General features: G+C 31.3%; 3 protein-coding genes and 1 long non-coding RNA gene across 5 annotated transcripts; 2 read left to right on the forward strand and 2 right to left on the reverse strand.

Annotated features, from left to right (window-relative positions):
- Nucleotides 1-428: 428 nt before the first annotated feature.
- Nucleotides 429-3,120, reverse strand: LOC133702391 (uncharacterized). Its single transcript, XR_009843713.1, has 2 exons — nucleotides 2,984-3,120; nucleotides 429-575 (listed from the first exon to the last, which is right to left on the reverse strand). It is a non-coding gene; the product is annotated as an uncharacterized LOC133702391 (long non-coding RNA).
- A 206-nt stretch (nucleotides 3,121-3,326) lies between these two features.
- Nucleotides 3,327-7,237, forward strand: LOC133702390 (uncharacterized protein At5g41620-like). Its single transcript, XM_062126727.1, has 3 exons — nucleotides 3,327-3,788; nucleotides 4,642-4,767; nucleotides 5,456-7,237. Exons 1-3 carry the CDS (start codon nucleotides 3,345-3,347, stop codon nucleotides 6,962-6,964), a joined length of 2,079 nt encoding a protein of 692 aa, XP_061982711.1. The 5' UTR covers nucleotides 3,327-3,344; the 3' UTR covers nucleotides 6,965-7,237.
- Nucleotides 7,238-12,098: 4,861 nt separating this feature from the next.
- LOC133700390 (uncharacterized) lies at nucleotides 12,099-13,937 on the forward strand. The gene is made up of 3 exons (XM_062123905.1): nucleotides 12,099-12,407; nucleotides 13,137-13,269; nucleotides 13,362-13,937. The coding sequence occupies exons 1-3, from the start codon at nucleotides 12,241-12,243 to the stop codon at nucleotides 13,416-13,418; spliced, it is 357 nt and encodes a 118-aa protein (XP_061979889.1). The 5' UTR covers nucleotides 12,099-12,240; the 3' UTR covers nucleotides 13,419-13,937.
- Nucleotides 13,295-15,922, reverse strand: LOC133700389 (uncharacterized). Of its 2 annotated transcripts, XM_062123904.1 has the most exons (8): nucleotides 15,566-15,922; nucleotides 15,293-15,477; nucleotides 15,069-15,171; nucleotides 14,606-14,722; nucleotides 14,355-14,525; nucleotides 13,939-14,062; nucleotides 13,742-13,862; nucleotides 13,295-13,601 (listed from the first exon to the last, which is right to left on the reverse strand). In XM_062123904.1, exons 1-8 carry the CDS (start codon nucleotides 15,833-15,835, stop codon nucleotides 13,571-13,573), a joined length of 1,122 nt encoding a protein of 373 aa, XP_061979888.1. In that variant the 5' UTR covers nucleotides 15,836-15,922; the 3' UTR covers nucleotides 13,295-13,570. The 2 variants fall into 2 exon arrangements, with proteins under 2 accessions (XP_061979888.1, XP_061979887.1); XM_062123903.1 differs by having other exon boundaries at nucleotides 13,295-13,862; nucleotides 15,566-15,921.
- Between the last annotated feature and the right edge of the window lie 6,952 nt (nucleotides 15,923-22,874).

Here is a 22,874-nt window from a genome sequence, read left to right on the forward strand (position 1 = left end):
GTATGCTTTGGTAGGAAAAGCCTCTACACAGTAGAGCGAGGCCATTTTCGTAATCAATAGGAACTGAAACTATAATAAATGTTTGTTTAAAATTATAATAGCGGTGTCGGTTTAAATTGATTTTTACTTAGAAATACATCAAAATAATATATTTTTTTATTTTTTAAAAATTATTTTTGAGATTATCACATCAAAGCAATCTGAAAATATAAAAAAAATATTTAACAAAAAAAAATTAAAAAAACACGGTTTCAACCGCGTTTCCAACAAACTCTAAGTCGTGTTTTCAAACAAACTCTAAGTAATTACATGTGTTAAGATTTAACCAGCCAATATATAAGCAAATTGTAAGAATTTTTTTGGAGAGGAGGGATGAAAGGTTGATAATCCTACAATTTTTTTTTCAAAAAAAATTAACACGGAAATAATTAGCTAAAACAATCCATCATATTAAAAATTACAAAACATAGCCATGAAACACACTCCATGGTCTAGTAGGTTTTTGGTTCAGACATTTTTATAAATAGTTGACAAGCATCACTGACTAAAAAAGATTGAAACTTCATGCTTTCTACCTGAAATTCAAGCAAACAAAGAGAGATATTAGTTATATGTCTGTTTTGAAAATAATTGATTTTAATTTGGAAAAATCTATGGGCTCAGCCTTAAAAAAACCTAAATTATTTATCCACTAATAAATAATGAAAGCATGTTATTGAATTTTATTGATCTCTAATAATTTTTAGGGTTTGTTGATAGAATTATGATAAAGAGGGAGAGTTGTTTGTCGTCTGGGTATGTAAACACATACACACACACAAAGATATTGGCTCTGGCAATGTATACTTGAACTTAGTGCGCAATTGAACTTAAGGATATTGGGTCTGGTAACTCGCTAGACTTGTGTGTATTTAGACTCAACACATAGCTAAACCTGAGGATATTGGCTCTGGAAGCTTGATAAACTCGTATGTATTTAAACTCATCACATGGCTAAACCTAAGGATATTGGGTTTGACAACTCACTGGACTCGTATGTATTTAGGCTCATCACATGGCTAAATTGAAGGATATTAGGTCTGGAAACTCGCTAGACTCACATGTACTTGAGCTTAACATGTAGCTAGACCCAAGAATATTGGTTCTGAAAACTCACCAAACTTCTATGTATTTGGGCTCAACATGTAACTGAACTAAAAGATATTAGGTTTGGTAACTCACCAAACTCATATATATTTGGGCTCAGCATATGACTGAACCTAGGGATGTTGGGTCTAGCGGCTTCTCAAACCAACGTTTGTTTGGGTTTAGCGTGTAGCTGATTCTAAGAATGTCGGGTCTAACAGCTCGTCAGATCTATATGTACTTGGACTCAACGCATATCTACTTGGGTCGAAGTGAATTTCAAGTGCTCTCCGATGAAAATTGAGATAGTGGTGTGAATTTAAAATATTTTTTGTTTAGAAATATATTAAAATATATTTTTTAATTTTTTAAATTATTTTTTATATCAATACATTAAAATAATATAAAAACACAAAAAAAATTATTTCAAACAAAAAAAATTAAAATTTTTAGGAATGAGATTTGCACCGCATTTCCAGATATGCTTAAAGTTTGATTTCAAGCTTCTAATGAATTTTTAATGTATTGTTGATTTATTCACGCTTGTTATTATGATCATCATGTTTGAATTCCCATCAATGTGTGGCAACCTCAAGAATATAGTTACTATAAAATTTATTTTTAAAGTGGAATAGAGTCGAAATCAATACTATAATAAAGTCAGGATGATTGAGTTGCAACTGATTTATCTAAAACATGATTACTTGATCTTGGTGTGAAAACTAATGTGTTGATGTGGTTTTTAAATTGTTATGTTATGTAATGTATCATTTGATCTTGGTGTGAGAACTAATGTGTTGATGTGGTTTTTAAATTGTTATATTATGTAATGTAGGGATGTTGTTTTTGATTTTTCGTGTTGGATGGTGTTTTATTTTTAAATATTTATATTATTTTGATTTATTGTGTTGGTGTTGCTTTTGAGTTGATTTATTAATATTTTTTTATTTTATGTGTTGTTTTTGTTTTAATTTTTCATATTTCTTAATACTAAATTTTGATATGTATTAAGGATTTTACTATATTTATACATCAACCTAGAATAAATAAACTATCAATTGGCTTTATCTTTAGAAATTTATTAAAAAGATAATATTTTTTTAATACATGATATTTTATGTAAATATTCTTTTTTTAAAGAAAAAACCTTACTCCATTGAGTGTTTTTTTTTTTTGTTATTGCTGCAAATCTTAATTGCATATTAATCAATTTTATTATTGAAAAATAAATCTAGAATAAATAAATCATTACTCAATGTTATTCTTAGATTTGTTAAATGAATAATAGAATCACTTAATATGTAAATTTATTAAGAGAGAGAGAGAGAAACAAAACATGCAATACTTTTATATGTCAAAGTAATAATAAAGAATTTCTCTAAAATTGTATAAAATCTTTGTTAAGGTTTGAAAACTATAGTTTATATATTAATATATGCTCTAAAACCTTGTTTATTTCATAAAATTAAGGATACTTGATGATTAAAAAATTATTTAATATTATGATAGTTTGTGTTTTTTATTTAATGATAAATAAAAAAAATTAATTAATCAAATAGTTTCTATATTTTTCATTAAATTTATATATAATTACATTTCAAACCTTAGTTTTCTAAAAACTAAAATAATCTGGTTTTTTTATTTACAAAGACTTATTTTTTATTTATTTTATAGCAGTTTTAATCAAATTTATTTATTTTAATTTAATTTTTTAAACAGTAACCATAAAAATTAAGACAGGACACCCCTTCTCCAAACTGCTCATGAGCTGGAATGTACCATATTACAACTAAAAAACAGAAAGTAAAAATTCAAATCTAAAAATAAAGTTGAGAAATAAAAGCAGAAAAATACCAACCTTTTCCCTAATTACAACAGTCATAAATTGGCGGGTGACCCAACCAAATTCATCGACAGGGAATCCAACCACTTTGCCCCCTTCTCTCTCTTTCCATGATCATCCCTCCTTTTGTCTTCTTTTTGTGCACGGAGATCACCAAAAGCTCACTGCATCTCCGCAGCAGCAAGCAACAACATAAAATGAACCAAGTTTTCTCTCCACTTGAGCTTATAAACTGACCGGCAAAGTCTACAAAGAAAGAAAATCCCACCCCACAACAACAAAACACACACAAAAAAAAACCCTAAAAGAATGAGAGAAGAGCTAGGAAACCAAGACTACTCCAAGAGAGAATAATAATAATAATAAAAAAGAGAAAATGAGAGGGAAAAGTGGAGAAAGGGAAGCAGAAAAGGAGGAAAGGTTGAGGGAAAAGTTGAAGAGAGGTGTCCTGGTAGGGAAAAGAGTGGGCCCTTTTTCTTGCACTCCAGTTAGACTTTGGAAACCTTTACCTACTGCGCATGTTAGCATCATTGATAACGCTAGTACCAATAGTCACCCAGAGGAGCAGGAGGAGCCACCTCTTCTGCTTTTTAACAACAGCAATACTGTTGTTGTTTCTGCTAGAAAGCTTGCTGCTGCACTCTGGGAGTTTAACCATTACTTGCCTAGTCTCTCTAAAATGCACAGGGGCGTGCATATTAATAATGGAGGTGGTGATTCTAGGTTGCGCCGCCACGAAAAGCGCCATCATTTTCTTAAGGACAATGGACTTGACCTCTCTCATTTCTTGGCTGACCCTACTCCTACCTCTCCTGATCAGGTTTATACATAAGCTTATAATATTTCATAGCTTCTTCTTGTTGTTGTTGTTTTTCTTCCCATTTCTTGTTGGCTAATTAGGGTTTTTTTTAATGTTTATTGGTGGTTGAATTTTAGGGTGTTATATTCGATTCTGGTTTATGTTACGGGAAAACTATGTTGATGCTGGCTCTGTTATGGTTGATAAATATTAGTTTATGGAGGTTCTCCTATTAGTTGAAATTTCTTGTCAAAGATCGTAGATTGTTCGATTCTGTTTTGATTGAAGAAAATCGTTGTTTTTAGTGTGTTTTGAAAAAGATTAGTTTTTTTTATATACAGATTGGTTTTGTACAGGGAGGATATCTAATGTATTATTTAAGTTAAGTTCTTCTCCTTGCTTTGATTTTTTCTTAATGCAATGCTGCTCCTTGTTTCCTATCTTATTTTGACCGTTTGCTAACTCTGTTTTTCTCCGATTGTTATATTTTCTACCAGAATGAGTGTCAGTTATGGTTAATTATGAATTGACCATGTTTTAGTGAAGAATTTTACTCGTTATTTAGGTGATTCACCTTAACTAATCCAACAGTAGTCATCTAACACTTTTTTTTTCTTAATTCAACTTGGAAAACCTTTTGAGATCTCTAAATATTTCATGAATCCTTAATGTTCTGTATATTTTGTGTGACTCTAAACTTGTCGAGTGATGATTGTCTTTGTGAACTAACAGGTTGATGACAACCAGTGAGAGTGGCTTAGTTGGTTAATTTTTCCGTTGTCCCACCTGATGTGCATTAACTTGATCCTAATTTAGAATATGCTACATTGTACTGTTCTTTTTGCTGCTAATCTTTATGTCATTTCTTAACCAGCCAGAAAGTGCAGGCAGTTTGAGGAGACATATTGCTTCATCTCTGATTCAACATCATCGATCAATTGAAAGAAGTAACCGTGCTCTACAACCTGTATCTCCAGCAAGTTATGGTAGTTCTATGGAGGTAAGCATCAATGTATATTTACTAACCACGGGGAGAATACACAGAGATCTATGATTCTGTTGTGAAGCAAATTTTGGTTTCTGGATCCAGTAGTGCAGTAAAAGTTGTTTTGAGTAGCAAGAGGAAGACTAATTATCATACCTTGAGTCTATTATTACTCCTGCACAAGCTGCTAGCGCATTGAACCACATTACTCAAATTGCATAAAGTTTTTGTTTGAGCCCCTCATTTTTATTTCTCCTTTGCATCGATTGACTAGATTATATGGGCAAATTTATAGTTTCATCCTGTCCCCCTCTCTTTGAATGATAGATTTGTATCTTGGGAATTATATGAATGATAACATATCAGTTCCATTCTCATAAAATCTCTCTTTCTTTTGTTTTTTCTTTATCTATTAAGTGGAAAGAGGTTGGGGCCAGGTAATGGAGGAGTTGGCAGCATAACCATTGATACAAAATTTCATTTCATATTCTTGTGATCCTCCTCTAATTTACCAGTTTGTTGCCTTTTCTACATGTAATTGATTCCAAATCGGTTTGTCAGGATATACAGTTGACTTTTAGCATATGCTATTTCTTTGACTTTCCATCTTGCCTTTTGTTTTTATGGCCATGACGCTTCCTTAAAGTTAAACAACTGGCCTTATTATGCCTTCCTCATAATTCGACATGTTTTTATTATACAGGTGGCACCTTATAACCCTGCAGTCACTCCTTCCAGCTCGTTGGATTTCAAAGGAAGGATTGGTGAGTCACATTATAGTCTCAAAACATCCACAGAACTACTAAAAGTACTGAATAGAATATGGAGCCTCGAAGAACAGCATGCTTCTAATATGTCATTGATAAAAGCATTGAAAACGGAGCTAGACCGTGCCCGTGTCAGGATCAAAGAACTACTTCGGGATCAGCAAGCAGAACGGCATGAGGTGGATGATATAATGAAGCAAATTGCTGAAGATAAACTAGCTCGGAAGAGTAAGGAGCAGGATCGTTTGCATGCTGCTATTCAGTCTCTTAGGGATGAGCTGGAAGATGAGAGGAAGTTAAGGAAACGATCAGAGAGCCTACGCAGGAAATTAGCTCGAGAGCTTTCTGAGGTGAAATCCTCTTTTTCTAATGCTTTAAAAGATATGGAAAGAGAGAGAAAATCTAGAAAGTTGTTGGAAGACCTCTGCGATGAGTTTGCTAAGGGAATAAAAGACTATGAACATGAAGTGCATGCTCTAAATAAAAAATCTGACAGGGATTGGGTTGGAAGGGATGATGGTGATCGTTTGATTCTCCATATATCTGAAACATGGCTTGATGAGCGGATGCAGATGAGGCTAGAAGAAGCACAGCATGGTTTTTCTGAAAACAACTCAATAGTGGACAAATTGGGTTTTGAAATAGAGACATTCCTTAAAACTAAAGGAATGGGTAATTTTAAGTGCAGGGAACGGCGCAATTCAATGGAATCTGTCCCTCTGAATGAGGTTGTAAGTGCTCCACAAGATGTGGGAGATGAAGAGGATTCAACAGGCAGTGATTCACATTGTTTTGAGCTTAACAAACCAAGCAATGGCGACTTTCACTTGCACAAAGATGAAGCTGTAGCTGGTCATACTGAAGAAATGGACAAATCCGCTCTAACAAAGAAAAAGCTTGCATCTCTTGAAAGAACTAGAGGCCAAAATCCAGCCAACTTGCAAGTTAAATTTGAAGAGCATATGGCTCAGGCTATGACATACAACGGAAATAAGAAATCCCAGGTGATGGACCTGGAAGAGGTAAAAACGGGTGAAGGTAACCCCCTTCAATCCACTGAAGTGAGTATTTCTTGGAGGTCTGAAAACTGTGAGGCCACTGAAGGTGGCAGTCTGGAAAGAAAGAGCAAACCGGAAGAGATTCATGGCTCAAATTCGAATTATGTGATTGATAACCCGATAAAAAGTCATATCTCATCATCAGAAGCTGTTAATCTGCACCTTGAGAACGATGCTGGCGAGGCTTCTTGCAGCTACCCACCTCGGAGGAATGCTAGTCCAGTTCGAAGGTGGATGTCAAAACTCACTACCTCAGATCTTGACATTTCCGAGTCTTCTACAAAACTGCCCACAAACCTGAAGGAAAATACATTGAAAGCGAAGCTTCTTGAAGCACGGTCGAAGGGGTCACGCTCTCGTTTAAAAATCTTCAAAGGTTCCTCTTAGATTATGGTGAAAACTCCCAGTTCAATTGGTTACGAAGTCCTGTTGGAAACAAGGGAATTGGCTGCACCGACCTTCAGAATCAGGAACTTGTTGATTGTGAATATCAGGTGGATATATTTTTATAATCTTTCACTTTTAATGGATTATAAATTTTACCTGTTTATATTTTTTTTTCAAAGTGAATCCTACAATATTAAGTTCTCCTTTATATTCATCTTATTGTAATTTGAAATTCAAGTCTGTAAATACGAGTGATATACTGTTTTATAGCTAGATAGATTAGAAAATACTAGATATGGTGTCCTATCGTGTTTTGTGTTGAATAAAAAAAAATTTAATGTAACAAAAAGTAATAGGTTAAAGAAAATTAAGCTCTTAGTTATTGGTTAAATTAACAATTTAAATATTTTTTAAAAAATTAATAGTAAATAAATTGACAAAAAAATAACAATGAAAAAAAAATAATGCCTGAATCTATTTAAATTATTAAACAATTTATTTATTTAAATTATTAAATAACTCAATATTATCCTAACCATAGGAAAGTTAGGGAAAAAAATCAAATTAAAATCAGGAAAAAAAAGTCAAATTAAAAAAAAATCAGCTTAAAAAAAAAGTAAAATCAAACTTGTATGATGGGCAAGCTTCTCACGCTGGGAAGTTAATTATGTAAAATTAGGTTATTGCCGGCGCTCTTATAGCGGCTTGAACCCAAATTTTTAGTAAGGTAAAAAAGCAATATCTATGACCGTTAGAAATATTGTGACATTATCATTAAACTTAAAAATCCCAATCTCATTCTTAATTTATTTCAAGTTTTAAAATAAATTATATTGATCTTGTTAATATGGTAGATCTAAAGAAAAAAAATTATATTTACAATCAATTTTAATATTGAATAATAAAATTCAATAAAAACTCAACATTAAATAATAAAATTAAAAAAAATAAAAATAAAAAAGAGCAAAACAATAATCAAGGGCCAATAAAAAAAATTCACGGGCTTGTTAAAAGAAAAAACAATATCTAGATAGTTAAAAAATTTTTGACATTGTCATTAAACTCGGTACAACTGTTCAAACTTGAAAACCCCACGATTCTTTGCTTAGTCTAGGTCTGAAATTAAATCGTATGAGAAATGTCACAACATGACCTTGTTGACTAGGCATGTGGGAAAAAAATCAAAGAAAAAGAAAAGGCTACGTTAACCCTGGTCAATCTACTAAACCCGTAACTTGGATTATGGACTTCATTAGTCGAATTAGTTTTTCTATTTTATTGTAGACAAAAGGAAGAAGAAGCAATGACCTTTTACAACAAAGCTCAGGTGCATGGGTACGAGGAAAGCTCATATTCTTGGCCCACTAAGTTTTTCTTCTTCCTCCCTTTTCTTTCGATAGAAAGAAAGAAAAAATACAAATGACAAGTCGTCTGTCACCTAAAAGAAAATATTGGCTCCTTTGCGCTTGAACCCGTACTCTTATGATAGGATACACACTAACCAACTAAGCTACGATGCAGAGTTATTATAAGAATAAAAAAAAATCAGTTAATCTTGTTCATTGTTTATAATAATAGACGAACCAACCTAGTTCTTCTAGTAGTTTTGATAATGTTACATATGATTCTAATTCTGTGTTTAACAAGTGAGTAAGATTTTTCACTTCAAGTAAGCTTAAGATTTTTCCAAGAACCTTAAGCTATAAAATGAAATCTAATATGGTTTTATATTGTTAAATCAACTAAAGAGAATCACCTAAGAGACTCGTTCATTAAAGCTTTATTTGTTTTTATGAAAAATGGTTTTTTAGAAATTACTTTCTAAATTTTTCATGTTTGTGTACCATTAAAAAAGTTAGTAAATAGAAAATACTCTTCAGTAAAAAAAATGACTTAGTTTTCAAGAAATTGTTTTCCTTTTATTTTAAACGAAATACACTTTTCAGAAGTTGTAAAAAATTCAAGAATATCTTTTAATTTATTGATTATATTAAATCTAGTACTCAATCTTTTGATAGCTTTATATTTTTTTCAATTTCATCCCTTAGAATTTGATTTTTATATCAATTTTTATTCTTATTTTTTTTATTGTGATTTGTTTTTCTCTTATTCTTTTCTTAATTGAGATTTTTATATTTATTGGTTGTGGTTCTTATTATTTTAATTGCTATTTATTTTATTTGAAATAATTTATGGAATTTATTTTTTTTAATTTCATTATTTTTTAATTTCATTATTTGTCAGATTTTATTCATATTCTTTTGATTACTATTTGTTTTATTTTGATTAATTTATGAAATTGGATTTTTTTTCAATTTCATTATCCTTCAACTTTTTCATTTAAATTTGGTCTATATTCTTTTAATTGTTATTTATTTTATTTGAAATAATTTATGAAATTAGATTCTTTTTTTAATTTTATTATTTTTTAATTTTTTTCATCTATTACTTTTAGTCCCTTTTCTTTTAATAAACTTGAAAAATATATTAATAAGTTGTTTTTCAACTCATTTTTTCATGACATAGTCAAACACTGAAAAATATTTTTCAATTTATTTTTCATGACACTACCAAACATTAAAAAATAAACTACTTTCTAGGAATGCACTTTCTATGAAAACCATTTTGCAGAAAAAATAAAAACCAATTTCCAACAAATAATCGAGACCTAAATTAAAAGGCTACAAACATTATGTTTGAAAAAAAAAGAGCGATAAATGAAAGCGAGAGGAATGAAAATTTAAAAAAAAATTATAAAAACTTAATTGGTGTGGAAAAAACATTGTATACATGTTGTGATTAATTGTGAATTATAATAGTAAAATAGTTTTTTTTTCCCTTCACAAATAAAAAGTGAATGAATTGGTCTTATGGGGTAAAAGAGTATTTTCACGGGGTTCATTTGTCATTCTAGAATTGTTCAGGGGTAGCTCAGTCTTTTTATAATTATTTACATAGTTAAATTACTTGGTTACCTTTAAAAACAAAAAAAAAACTTTTGTCTGAGGGCTTTTTTGAAACTTCCTTTTACCGAGCACATTATAAACAATCTATTGCCTTTGCAATAGAAAGTTCTTAGGCTTGGCTTTTAGGACATATTAGTCATTTTTACATTGGTTTTTTTTTTGCAATATTCATATGGCTCGAGGGGCGATTTGGTAACTTAATCAATAAAAAATAAAAAGTTGGTGATGCGTGAAACACGCCGGTGAGTGAGTCACTTTGTCATTTTTAGGTGGCGCGTGTAATGGCTCACGACAGAGAAAAATGAGTTTCCTTAGGTTCTTCACAGCGGGGCCTACCTTCTTAGATGACGCGTGTACTGGAATTTCCTCTGGTTTGATGGAGGTTGAGTTCTTTTTTTCATTTCTTTTCACTTGCTTTCTTGGTTTTCATGCTTGGCTTTGCAACATTTCATAACAGTCATTCAATTTGTTTTTTCTAAGGATTTGGTCCATGTTTTTTTAGTTGCTATTTTTTAAATTGAATTAATTCATGTAATTGAATTTTTTTTATTTCATCCTTTTGATTGCTATTTATTTTAACTATGATAGTTTTTAAATTCTCTTTTTTTTTTATTTTTACAATTTCATCCTCCTTTATTACATATTAGACTTTTATTCCTATTATTTTGATTGCTATTTTTTTTTTTACGTTGACAAGTTTTTTAAATTGATATATTTTTGATTTCATTCTTTAACATTAGATTAAGTTTCTTAATTGATCTCGAGTCTAAGATTTAATGTGTTATGAATTTGAGAGATTAACTCAGGTTTATAAGATTCTCCTGGGTTTATTTAGGTTTTTTTTGCCTTCGTTAAACTCATGCTTTTCAGTTTTATTCTTTTGCATTTGATTTAATTGGATATTGAGCTCCATACTTTTTATTTATTTATTTTTATAGGTTTTCTAACTTATTTTAAAAATAACTCAAGTTATTTCAAGTCTTTTTATTTGTTAGATTTAACTTCTTTTTAAAGAATTTTTTAATTAAATTAAATTAATTGCTCAATATTTGTTTTTAAAAAATATATTATCCAATATGTCACCATTTCCTTTTTTTTCTTATATTTTCTAAAGTTTAGGGAAAATATATTTGACCCATAGCATAGCGCAAGATAAAAATTCATTTGTTTTTTTATTAAAAAAAACTTATGTATTTTCAGTTTCTTTTTTTAAAATTTGATTTGTTTGGGCATTGGGCTCTATTTGTTTTTGTGCTTTTTGTAAGTTTTTTTATTAATTTTAAAAATAACTCGAGTTATCTCAAGTCTTTTATTTATTGTTTATTTATTAATTGTTTTAATAATATTATTAAATTAACTTATTTTAATGGATGTAGTAGGTCAAAAAATCGAGTCTTGAATTATTTTTTTTCTTTAAAAACACTAGCCGTTTGAGCATCTTTTTTTGTGTTTGAAACAATTTGGTTTGAGTCGCAGCATAGTACTTACTACTATTTTAAATTTATTCAAGTTATTTTTTTAATTAAATATTTGTTTCATTTTAGACCTTTAATATTTAGTTAATTATAATTGGGTTTTCTAATTGATTTCGACTTGGATTCCATGGCGCTATCATGAGCTCATGTCCTGGATTATGAGTCTCACAAGTTAAATATGATTGATCCAAATCGATTTAGTATGTTACCGTCTTAATATTTTTTTTAAAAAATATATCATTCAATATATCTTTATTTTAATATTTTAAAAGTGTTTCGTCTATTAAATATATATTTTTTACTCTATGATACCTTTATATTTTTTTAGATAAAAAAAATAGTAATGTAACCCGCTGTGAATGCGGCAAAAAAAACGCATATTAATTGGTGAGTAGTTGTATTGACACTTGTAATCTAATAAAATAGTTACAGATAACAAGAACATGACTCAATCTTTCTGTAAATAAATGCACAAAAAACAATGACATTTGTTTTTCCTTTTTTTTTTATCCCCCGTCCGATATACATGTATAGGGACAGTAAATATACTATCATTCTTTCTCAATCTTTCAGGCTTATTATCTAAAAAGGCCCAATTGGACTCTAAGACAAAATGGAAATTGGGCTTGTTTGTGGGCCTGGTTTCTGGCTTATATTCTTGACAATAGACTATAGAGTAGGTAACCAGTTAGCCCTGAAGTGTTTCATGGTGACATGGTCCCTCTGTTTTCTCCATTTGCTCTCTCGCATGCATCAGCACCCTGATTCCCTCTCTAATTCCATTTCTTCTCCTCTTTTCTGCTCCCCGTTTACACAATATTAGCCACACAGAGAGATGGCAGGGGCGGCCTCTTTTAGGTGGATACTACAGCTTCATAAGGACGTGCCAAAAGCAGCTCGTTTCTACTCTGAAGGACTGGATTTCACCGTAAATGTGTGCACTCTTCGTTGGGCTGAACTTCAATCTGGATCTCTTAAGCTCGCTCTCATGCAATCCCACAAGTAAGAACCATTTCTCATGTGTTCTGCTAGAAATGTTTTTCTTTCTATCTTTTTTTCTTATTTATTTTGCCTTATATCTGTTTGATGAAATGTCTACAAGAAGCACACACGCTTTGATATCGTTGTTAAACATGAGTCTAGTTTTGAAGATTTCTCCAATTGGATTTTATTGAAACATAGATAATTTAATTTCAAGCCACCAGTCAGTGTGTGAGAGACACTGAAATTTGCCTTCTGATTATGTTCAGACGAGGGAGGGAACCTTTCTATATTTGCTTCTTTGAATGGAAGTTTTGTGAAGCAACATAAAAACTTGTTGAGGGATTGTATGGTTACTGAAAATTTTCACCTTTACATGTATTTCAAAGATATAAGGAGATAGAAGTTTGTCAATTGTTGACTTCTTGTTTTCTTGGGAAGGAATTATAATTTTGCCGCCACTGCTTTAGACAAAGTGGATGAGGAATGCTTCTCTGATGGCGAATTATTGTACTTTGCACCTGTTTAACATTTAAAGTTTAAAGACACTGCTACGCATGTTCCCCTGTATCTTTTATATATATATATATATATATATATATATATATATATATAATGCTTAGAGGTTTAGGTTTTGGCATATGGGAAATGTTTTGTCAAAAGGTTCTTAGGCCTCTTTTCTATTTTGGTTTTGTCATCTGGGTTGCTATCAGCTCTTTTTGGTGCAAGCTTCTAACCCTGTTTTTACAGCAATCATCTTGTGCAGAAAGGGTATTCTTCTTTGCTGTCATTCACGGTAACTGACATCAACACGACAGTGACAAAACTCATGGCCTTAGGTGCTGAATTAGATGGCCCCATCAAGTATGAAATCCATGGAAAGGTAATCACCTCAATGTCAGTAGGCATATTTAAAATATTTTTTGGAATTGTTATAAAGGGTTTTAAGATCTTGTACAAATTGCTTTTGATCAGGTTGCAGCAATGCGGTGTATAGATGGCCACATGTTGGGCCTCTATGAATCTGCATAAAAGCATCAGATACAAGTGATTTCTATATCAATTTCAGTAATACTGGTTGATCTTTCTGCGACGTGAACTCTTTTGAGGACCAGGAGAGAATGTAGGCAACTTTTCCATTCTTTGGATTTCCTTCAATAATTGATAGTGTTTTTTCGTCCAGATCAATCATACATTGAGTGTATAGTGTTGGACCTGAAAATACGGCCAATATGGCAAGTAAATATTACTGAAGAAGAGGGGGCTCTAAGTGAAAATTACTGCGTAAGATCGTCAGATACAAGAGATTTCTACATCAACTTCAGTGATACTGGTTGATCTTTCTGTGACTTAACTCTTTTGAGGACATGGAGAAAATGTAGGCAACTTTTCCATTCTTTGGATTTCCTTCAATAATTGATAGTGTTTTGTCATCCAGATCAATCATAGCTGTGCATAGAGTGTATAGTGTTGGACCTGAAAATACAGCCAATATGATCAGTAAAAATTACTGAAGAAGAGAAAGGGTTCTATATTTTTTTCCCTTCAATACCTGTCATGTAAATTGGGTATCTGTCATGATCCGTGTCCCCAAGAAGTGACAGGAAATCATCTTTTGATCTTTTCGGTAGCACAGCTGCTCTTTCTTGCCTGCTCTTCGAGTTATCATCATCGACCTTAGCAAAATTGCATCAAATCCATAATTTTACTTGGTGAAATTGATTTGTGTTTTTTATCTGATAAGATTGCTTTTAAGGGTAGAAGTCACCATGTTTCCATACCAAGTTTAAACCAATTGAGATTTACCGCATCAAAAATAGTGTTTGGGAAAAGTATATTGATAGTGTTGTTTTAGACTATGCTATGGCTGATACGGTGAGGTAGAATTGGCTTATTTACAAGGGAAGAGCATGGCTCTCTAATTCAACTCCTTGTTTAGTCAGAGTGTTTTTGTTGCGTTTATTTTACCTGCTCAACTTGAAGGTGGAGATACATGTTTGCATGGAAGAATGGTGTTGCCCCAACTTCATGAACAGAAACTCGATTCCTTGATGCGGTCTCAACATTCAAAATCCTCCGCGTTCCTATGTTAATAAGATTATAACTGTGCCCTACAGAAACTTCTGAAGATTGTATTTTCTGGAAAGAAAGCAGGGCTGTCAAATAGCTCAAGTAACTAATCTCAACATAATGAAAAACCTAAGACTACTAGATCTTACACTCAACGCATCATCGATGCTTGTTGCTTCGAGGAGGTCTCGTGAGATGAAGTTCCGTCCAATCCCACCAGCGACAATCTCAGCTTCAGATGGGGGCACTGAGTTTAGCGTAAATGCCTAAGAAGATGACACGATTGTTGCAGTTTAGATTTTCATGTTTAAGTATAATAAAGTGTACTAACAAATCAAAAATAGCTAAAACACCAGGGGGAGCTGGAGTTTGCTGCAGGAAGTTCCAGGGCAACTCTCCTCTGGTGTTAGATTTTTGGTAGGCCAGTTCATTCTCTAGTTACTATTATCTGATCATTCTAGTTTTGACGAACAGTGTCCAACGTGTGAGGTCTTAGCCTTGGTGCCCTGTAGTGCGAAGAAGGGTTCCATTCCTCTGTCGACTACACCGATTTACGCAACCAAAATCAGGGAACCGGTCCCCGATAGGATCTTGATGGATGAAAAAACATACCAGTCCATTACTGTTGAACCCAAACGCACAGCTTGGAAGCTCTCCTGCATATGTGTAGCCAACAAAGGATAACCCATTTGGCAAAGTTGCCTTGATTATATACCTGCAAACCCCACATGAAAATGTCGCACGATAAAAAGAAGAAAAGAAAAGGAAATTCTTGAATTGAATAAAATAGATTTGGTCCTAGAAAAACCTAGGATATACTAGAATTAAAAGCTTACGTGTGGCCAACTAGGGCAACATTTGCATCTTCATTATGTGCTGCAATGGCCATAGAATCACTAACAACAAGAACATCAGAACAGTCATCCGGCGTGTTGTAAAGGCTGGTGTCTGCATTTGAATTTGCTGCAGTACTCTTTGGAAGAAACGGAAGAATCTCCTTTCTGAAGTTGATTAATATCATCTGCATACATACATGAGCAATTATTGACTAATTGTGTATTAGGTGCTAATATAATACAGCTCTGATAAACCAGATTGATGATCATTACATAAAGAACAGGCACTCCACTTCCTTCTGCAGTCCCTAATAGCTCATCCCAGTATTTTGGAAATTTCTTTTGGTTGTTAATGGTGAGTGCTTTAATCAGTGCCTGTGATTCTGGTGTTTTAGCAAAAGGAAGGAGCTGATTTTGAAGAACGAGGTCAGAAGATAACCTGCTTCTAATCTTTTTAGAAAACCTCTGCCCTGTTAAGAATCCCATCTGGTAGGGATTATCACAGGGTCCAATTTCTAGCATCTCCAACATTTTTTCTCCCATGTTAGAGCTCTCCCGTAGTAGGCAACTTACATGTGGCTAAACTTCGTGATAAAGGGTATCTTATCCCTTCTATTATCTTCACATGTGAGCATACATATTATTGTTTTATACCAAAGTAGCAATCAGTCACACTTTCCTTTGAAATAAATTGAAATGACCGTTACCGCTACTTGAAATTTGGACAGGATGAACATGTTCTGTTTTCCCGTGATTGGTTGATTGCTGAATTTCTTTCTCATATTATCATTTTGGATTTAAATACAAATTGAGATTTCTGAGGGGAAAAAAAAAGATTTCTTGTAAATAATTTGGTTAGACTACGAAGATGACTCGTCCAATATCCCATTTGGAAGGAATGGTTTAGACGAGGCCCAGCAAACGCAATCCCCTGTTTTAATCTGTTTTTCAAAATCAAGTCTAATTTTGGCAATTTGTTCAGAAGTTGGAGGCATTTTATCCCTTTCTTTTAATTTTACAAATTCTTATTTCATCATTAAACAATATTTAACTTGAATATATAAAAACTTACTGCATTAACATCCCAACTTTAAGTCAAACAAAGTTCGCAAATATTCTCTGTAGTAATTTGCTGTAAGAAATTTGTTTTCTTAGGTTGGCCTAGTTGAAATTATCATCATCTTGATATTTAAATTGATAGTTAACATGTTTTTTCAAATAAAACAAAAACATTATAAATATGTCTGCACATTTTTTTATATTAATTTTTTTTTTATTTCAATCAACAATGAAATGCAGATCAATTATCTAGTTTAATATTAGTTTTGCTGGTTAAAATAGGCTTTTATATGATGTAATTTATAACCATACTTATGTTGAATATCACTAAGATCTTAGTAAAATTTATTATAGGTATCTTTAATGTTAGATAATTTTATCATAATTATATTTAAAAATTGATGTAATTAAGATTAAATCTTCATTTATAAGCATTAACATGTATATTCAAATAATTACAAAATATACTAAAACACCTAGTTAAAACATTATAGCAATCCATAATAATTTATTTTTTTTTATTTTAGTCTTCACACTTTTTAATTTTTTAATTGCAGCTTTATATATTGACCAATTTGTTATAAATTTTTAGACATCAAACCAATTCAACAAAAAATGATCAAAGTATAAAAAAGAGAAACCCTTGGCCAATTTCAATTTCATGCGAAAAAGTTCTTTTTGGTTCCCCTATGTTCATTTGTCTACTTTTTGGGTCCCTATGATTTTTGAAATTATAGTTCAGGTCCAAAACATTATTTTATTTATTTTTCGGTCTATAAATTTGAGAGAAGTGAGAGAATCGCTTAAAAATAATGCAGGTGAGAGAAAGTTATCGGCTAAACATGTGTTTATTTGCTAAGTGGTATTGAAATATAATATTTTTTTATAAATATATATTTTTAACGGTAAATATCTTATTTAAAAATAGATAAAATCATTTTATTGTGTGAAAATCATATGAAAATTGATATAAGAATATTTTTATTACTAAAAGAAATAATATGTTTTTTTTGTCAACAATAGTCATTGGTTAATAATGATTTTTCATAAAATAATTTACAAATTTTATTTTCACTTTCATAAAAACAAATGTTTTTTTATGTAGTGAAATGAAATAACTTCTGAATTAAAAGCAAAATAGTCAAGGTTACTAATTCAATTTAATTTTATATGTATTTTAAATAATATAATTGAATTTAATTATTTAATTTAATATCTTATTCAAAATATAAAAACTATAAAAATTTATGATTGAATTCAAATAACAAGTGAAATTAAATTTTAATTGCATGTATGCTTTAGTTTCAAAGATACAGAAAGTATGGGGCTTTTCTGCCGTCATGGTCTCAAACTTCTGCTTTGACTTCATCCATAGCAACCGGCTCCTTAAGCATCAACATTTATTGCTATGGTAAAATTCGAAATCAGCAGCTCCAATCTCCATCCCATCCCAAGAATCAACAATAATATTATGGGAAAAACCGAATTTCTCATTCTTATTAGCAGTTGGTTCTGACAAGGTATCAGTTATGGCTTTAATTAATCTTCATCTTGCCATTTTCCTACTAGGTTAAGAAGCCACTATATGGAAAAATCTAGAATTCCTATCCCCTATCTTATAGCACTTTGTCCTTGTCTTTTGCCTCCATAGAGATTTAGCTTCTACCCATCATCAGGAATTCTATATGAGAACTCCTGCATTTTTATGTCTGCTATAAATAGAGCGAGCAGAACTCCTCGGCCGACTCGACATCAAAGGTGGTATATATAGTTATGTAACCTTAGATAATTAGTCTGGAATAGAGTTGTCTGTCCACGACATCATCAGGATCCTCAGGAGTTGGTATATACCATTCGATGCTATATATCTTCTATTGCCTTAAAAACTCACCGTAACGTCCTCTTTAGCCTTGCAATATGGTTGCTGCGAGCTTACAACTTCAGAATAAGTTCTCTCGTCGCGCAGTTTGAATGTTTATGAGAACTTTTTTATCCATCTGGGTACTCGATCTAAACAGTTTCAATTCCACATCATCCTTCTTCCTCTCAAATTTTGCAACATTCACACTTTGCTTGAAAATCCCAAACGAAACTTCATTAATCCACCGAGTCAACAAGAAATTCAATGACAGTACAAACTAAAGGTGTGAAGATCCAAATCTCCTTCCAAGCTTTATTATTTTCTTGGCAATGAAGATATGCTAAACTATGCTATACTTGAAAAGGTTTTCTTTAGAGCCCAAAAATCAATCCAGGAAGGAAACCATTCAAAATATAGTTTGAAAAGGTTTTTTTGGTGGAGGGTTTTTTCGTGGGGGAAGGGGTGGGAGATGAGGAGAGAGCATGGTGGAGGGTAATAGAGGTTGATTATTAACCTTCATTGTCTTCCAAGCTCTCATTTCCAACTTGAGTTTTATAATTTTTAAAATTAAATTATTATTTTAGTTTTATGCTTCTTCTTTTTGGGAAAATCCAACTTAATTTCCTTTTAATAAATTAACATTTTCAACTTCATTTGTTATTTCATCCTATCTGTTTCATTAATATTAATTATGTAATATTTCCTTTTCTATCCAAAAACATTCTGTGTTTCTCATACATTTCTCTTCTTATTTATCCGGCCCAATGATGGAGGGTAAACACTTTTTCATCCCTTCCCTTCTCATTCCTTCATATCAGAATTTCTTTTAACAAAGATAAATTTTAAGCTTTATAATTAATTCTCCAACCAAACAATAACCTAGTATTCTGAGGCTTCAGAATGCGTTCTTACTATATCGCTCATGTGTATGGGCTTAAAATCAGTTAGTTTCCTTGGCATCCTTAAAGATCAGGGAGTTAACATGGAAAATCAATTAGAAAAACAGAGAATTGATAGAGATGTCGGTTTTCTCTGAATCTTTTTCTAGGGTTTTAATGATTAATATTCTCTGAAACTTTAAGGTAATATTTGAAAGTGTGATAACAGTTATTTTTTAAAATATATTTTTAAAAAATATATATAAAAATAATGTTTTTTTTTATTTTTTAATTAAATATTACGTACTTATAATTAATTTGTATCACAGTCCAAATTATTCACGCGGTTAATTACAAGGAATAAGTTAAATAAGAAAGAAAACTAAAAAAGAAAACGAAGGGACAGAAAAATAAAAAGAATTGAAGAGTACTAACGTACCCTTGTTGTTTAGTTAAACATACCTGCAGAGAATAAAATTAATAATGGTTATTTGGGATCCCAGTTCTTAAATTTCGACATGTTTTTTTAGGATTCAGCTTTGAAACTTTCAATTAGAAATCTAAAACTTGGAACGTTTTCCTTAGAACATTGGATACTTAAAAAAATGAATTTAAACCTCTAGACCAAACTGTTTACATAAACAAGATTCTGTCCCTTAGGACTAAAAAATTTACCCTAGATTAATAGGGCTTGAATGCAAGTACAATTCTTTGTTTAAATAAGTACCAAGTACAGTCCATGATATACATTATTAAGAAAGAATACAGTTCATGATAAAATCAATTATATATATATATATATAAAAAGGGCATATGCAAAGCAGTGATGGGCTGTCCATAATGCAAGGGATTGGCAGGAGGATTGTACACTCATAACATGGAAGCAGGAAAAAGCAAAGGGAGAATATGAATAAGTCTCTTTACTGATGGTATTTTCTTTTAAAATAATACTAATACTAATTTGTTCTCCGGTTCCTGCCTTCCATTTACCTATATATAAAGCCTTTCCTCTTCTCAAATATTCATGAGTTGTTTGAATCATCAGTTATATAGCTTGTGATTATGAGAGCTCCCCACCTCCATTCTCTATCTTCCCTTTTTGAGACTACTTTTCTCAGCAGCTGCTCTCTTCACCCCCACCCCACCTCTCTCACACGCAGTTTCCTTTGATTACCAGTTCTATCCTTTTTCGAACTTGGTTGTGATATTTTCGAGGATGGTGTCTAGCTAGTATGATTAGAAGGGTTACATGGAGTCGTCATAAACCATGGATATGTGCATCTATATAAGAGTTGCATAGATCTACATTAAGATTTTCACCTTAGCACCGATGAATCTTTTGTGAATTTCTTATCTAGTGAATCTCTCTTTCTTTAACCATGCACTGCATTTTGTTTGTAATGTTTTGTTGTGTAGATGATAATTAATAGATAAGAGAGCTTTTTTCAGTCCACTTATAGATAGTAATATGATTTAATTAGTTACCGACTCATTCATCCAAATACTGAGTTATGAGCAAGAAGATTACCCAGTAAATGAATGAGTGATGCGGGAGACAAATTAAATCTTAAACTTCCTATCATTGGACTGAAGGGAGCTCCCTTTACTATTATACTATATTTTATAATTGTTTCTTGTGTTTAATATATATATATATATATATATATATATATATATATATATATATAAGATTCTAATGTTTGTCTGGCGGCCAATGCTGTACATATATTCTTCAAATCATTCTATGCTGAGGTAACACTGATAACCTTGAACTTATCCATTTTGTTTGAGTAGTCTATATCCTGAATATCTTAACTTTTTTACTGAGTTCTTTGTTGTGTAATCTGTAAAAAGATCTGCTTATAAATATCTAAGATCTGCTTATAAATATCTTAAAAATTATAGCGTCAAATCAATCACCAGTTGCCATGCTATTTTTATCATGGTATTTTTTGTTATAAAAACAATCCAGAAGTGGAAATTAGGGATGAAAACCAGAAAGGTTGCTAGAAAACTCGATTTGATTACGATTTGATCAAATTTTGAATCAAACTTGGCCTAACTAGCTAGGCAGCTAACCATTCAAACTTGCAGGCGAACTATCTTGAGAAGGAAACAACAATCGAAAGTTGGACACGAGGGTTTTTAGAGTTTTGATCAAGCTGCAACTATTTTTTTTTTGAAGGCAACAACGCATGAGGGGGAAGTTCTTACAAGCTCACGCTCCACGACATTAACTTCTTGGGTCTTGCTCTTAAACTGCAACAAGTTCCTAGAAGGCTAGATATGTCCCCCAGAAGTAGAATTACTGAAATATCCTTAATTAAGTTATATATATATATATATATATATATATATATATATATATATATAACGAGCAACCTCAACAGGGGGTTCTTACCAGTGGTTTTTGGAGGAAATATATTTTGGCAAAAGAATTAATTTGCTCTTTGTTTACTGGTTTAATTTGACCGTAAAGAGATGAATGAAGTAAGAAACCTTAAAGTTCTCTTTAGCTCATGGTTTTATTTTGTTACAATTTAAGATTGAAACCTCCTTACGTATAATGTTATTTATTTTTTTTGCTCATATCTTTAGGTAGAAAAATTCATTTTGTCTTGGGCCCTTTTTCCTTTTTATCTGCATTAAGCAAATATGGCTGGGAAAAACTGCAAATGGTTTGTGCCTAGCTAGATACTATATGATTTCAGAAAAAGGGTGCACTTGTTTTGTAACTTGTTGCCTGTAGGAGTAAAAACATTTAATTTTTATAAATTCTTCTTTTCAGGATATGTTTGTGCTTATGATAGTAATTATTATGATTTAAAGTGTTTTTCATTTAAAAATTTATTAAAATAATATTTTTTATTTTTTAAAAATTATTTTTAAAATTAACATATTAAAAATATAAAATAATAATTTTAACAAAAAAATTAAAATTTTAAAAAAACAAACCGCCTTTTCAAATACTCTTTTATTATCATTTGAAGCAAAAACCTGGGAAATAGTAGATGAGTTTAAAGGAACTTTGCTCTCCTCTCCCTATGGTTATATATGCTGCAATGAACTCATTCTCAAAGGTCAAGAATGACAAGTATCAAGCATTGACCCGTAACCATTAGTCATCATTGTCCAGCCGCTTTCATAGAGCCACCAGCCACCACCATTCATACTTGAAATTTTGATTTTTCATTCTTTTATTTTGTGCATAAATAGTTAGTTAGCTTATAATTATTTTGTGCGGAAACTAAAAAGAACATTTGAGATAAAACAAGGGTGAGAGTTTGAGTTTTTTTTTTCAATATATGTAAGATTATATTTGTAAAATAAAAGAGCTTCTTTTAATTCTATAAAAAATTATATTAATAATTTACCAGTAATTATATTGGTAAAAATTCAGTATATTATAAAAATTCAAGATAAATGCTTGGATACATATTATTATTTTATCGAAAACATTTAAAGAACAAAAAAAAAATTAAACTTATATTTTATAAAATAAAAAATCAAATTACAAATATTTTTACAAACCTATTAAAAAATGAGCCATTTGATTATCATATGTCAATTCATACTTGAAATGACATCTACTGATTGAGTTTAAAACGAAAATTTACTGCAATAAACTCAGAAGGGATATTTCCAGGGCTGAAAGTTTTTGGTATAATTATTTTTTTTGTTCTATTAAATTTTGGCTTATCACCCTCCATTAACTTCTTATATTCCTATGGTTAGATATGCTGCAATGAACTCATTCTAAAAGGTCAAGAATAACAGTTACCAA

This window comes from Populus nigra, chromosome 8 (genome assembly GCF_951802175.1).
Source record: "Populus nigra chromosome 8, ddPopNigr1.1, whole genome shotgun sequence".
NCBI lineage: Eukaryota > Viridiplantae > Streptophyta > Magnoliopsida > Malpighiales > Salicaceae > Populus > Populus nigra.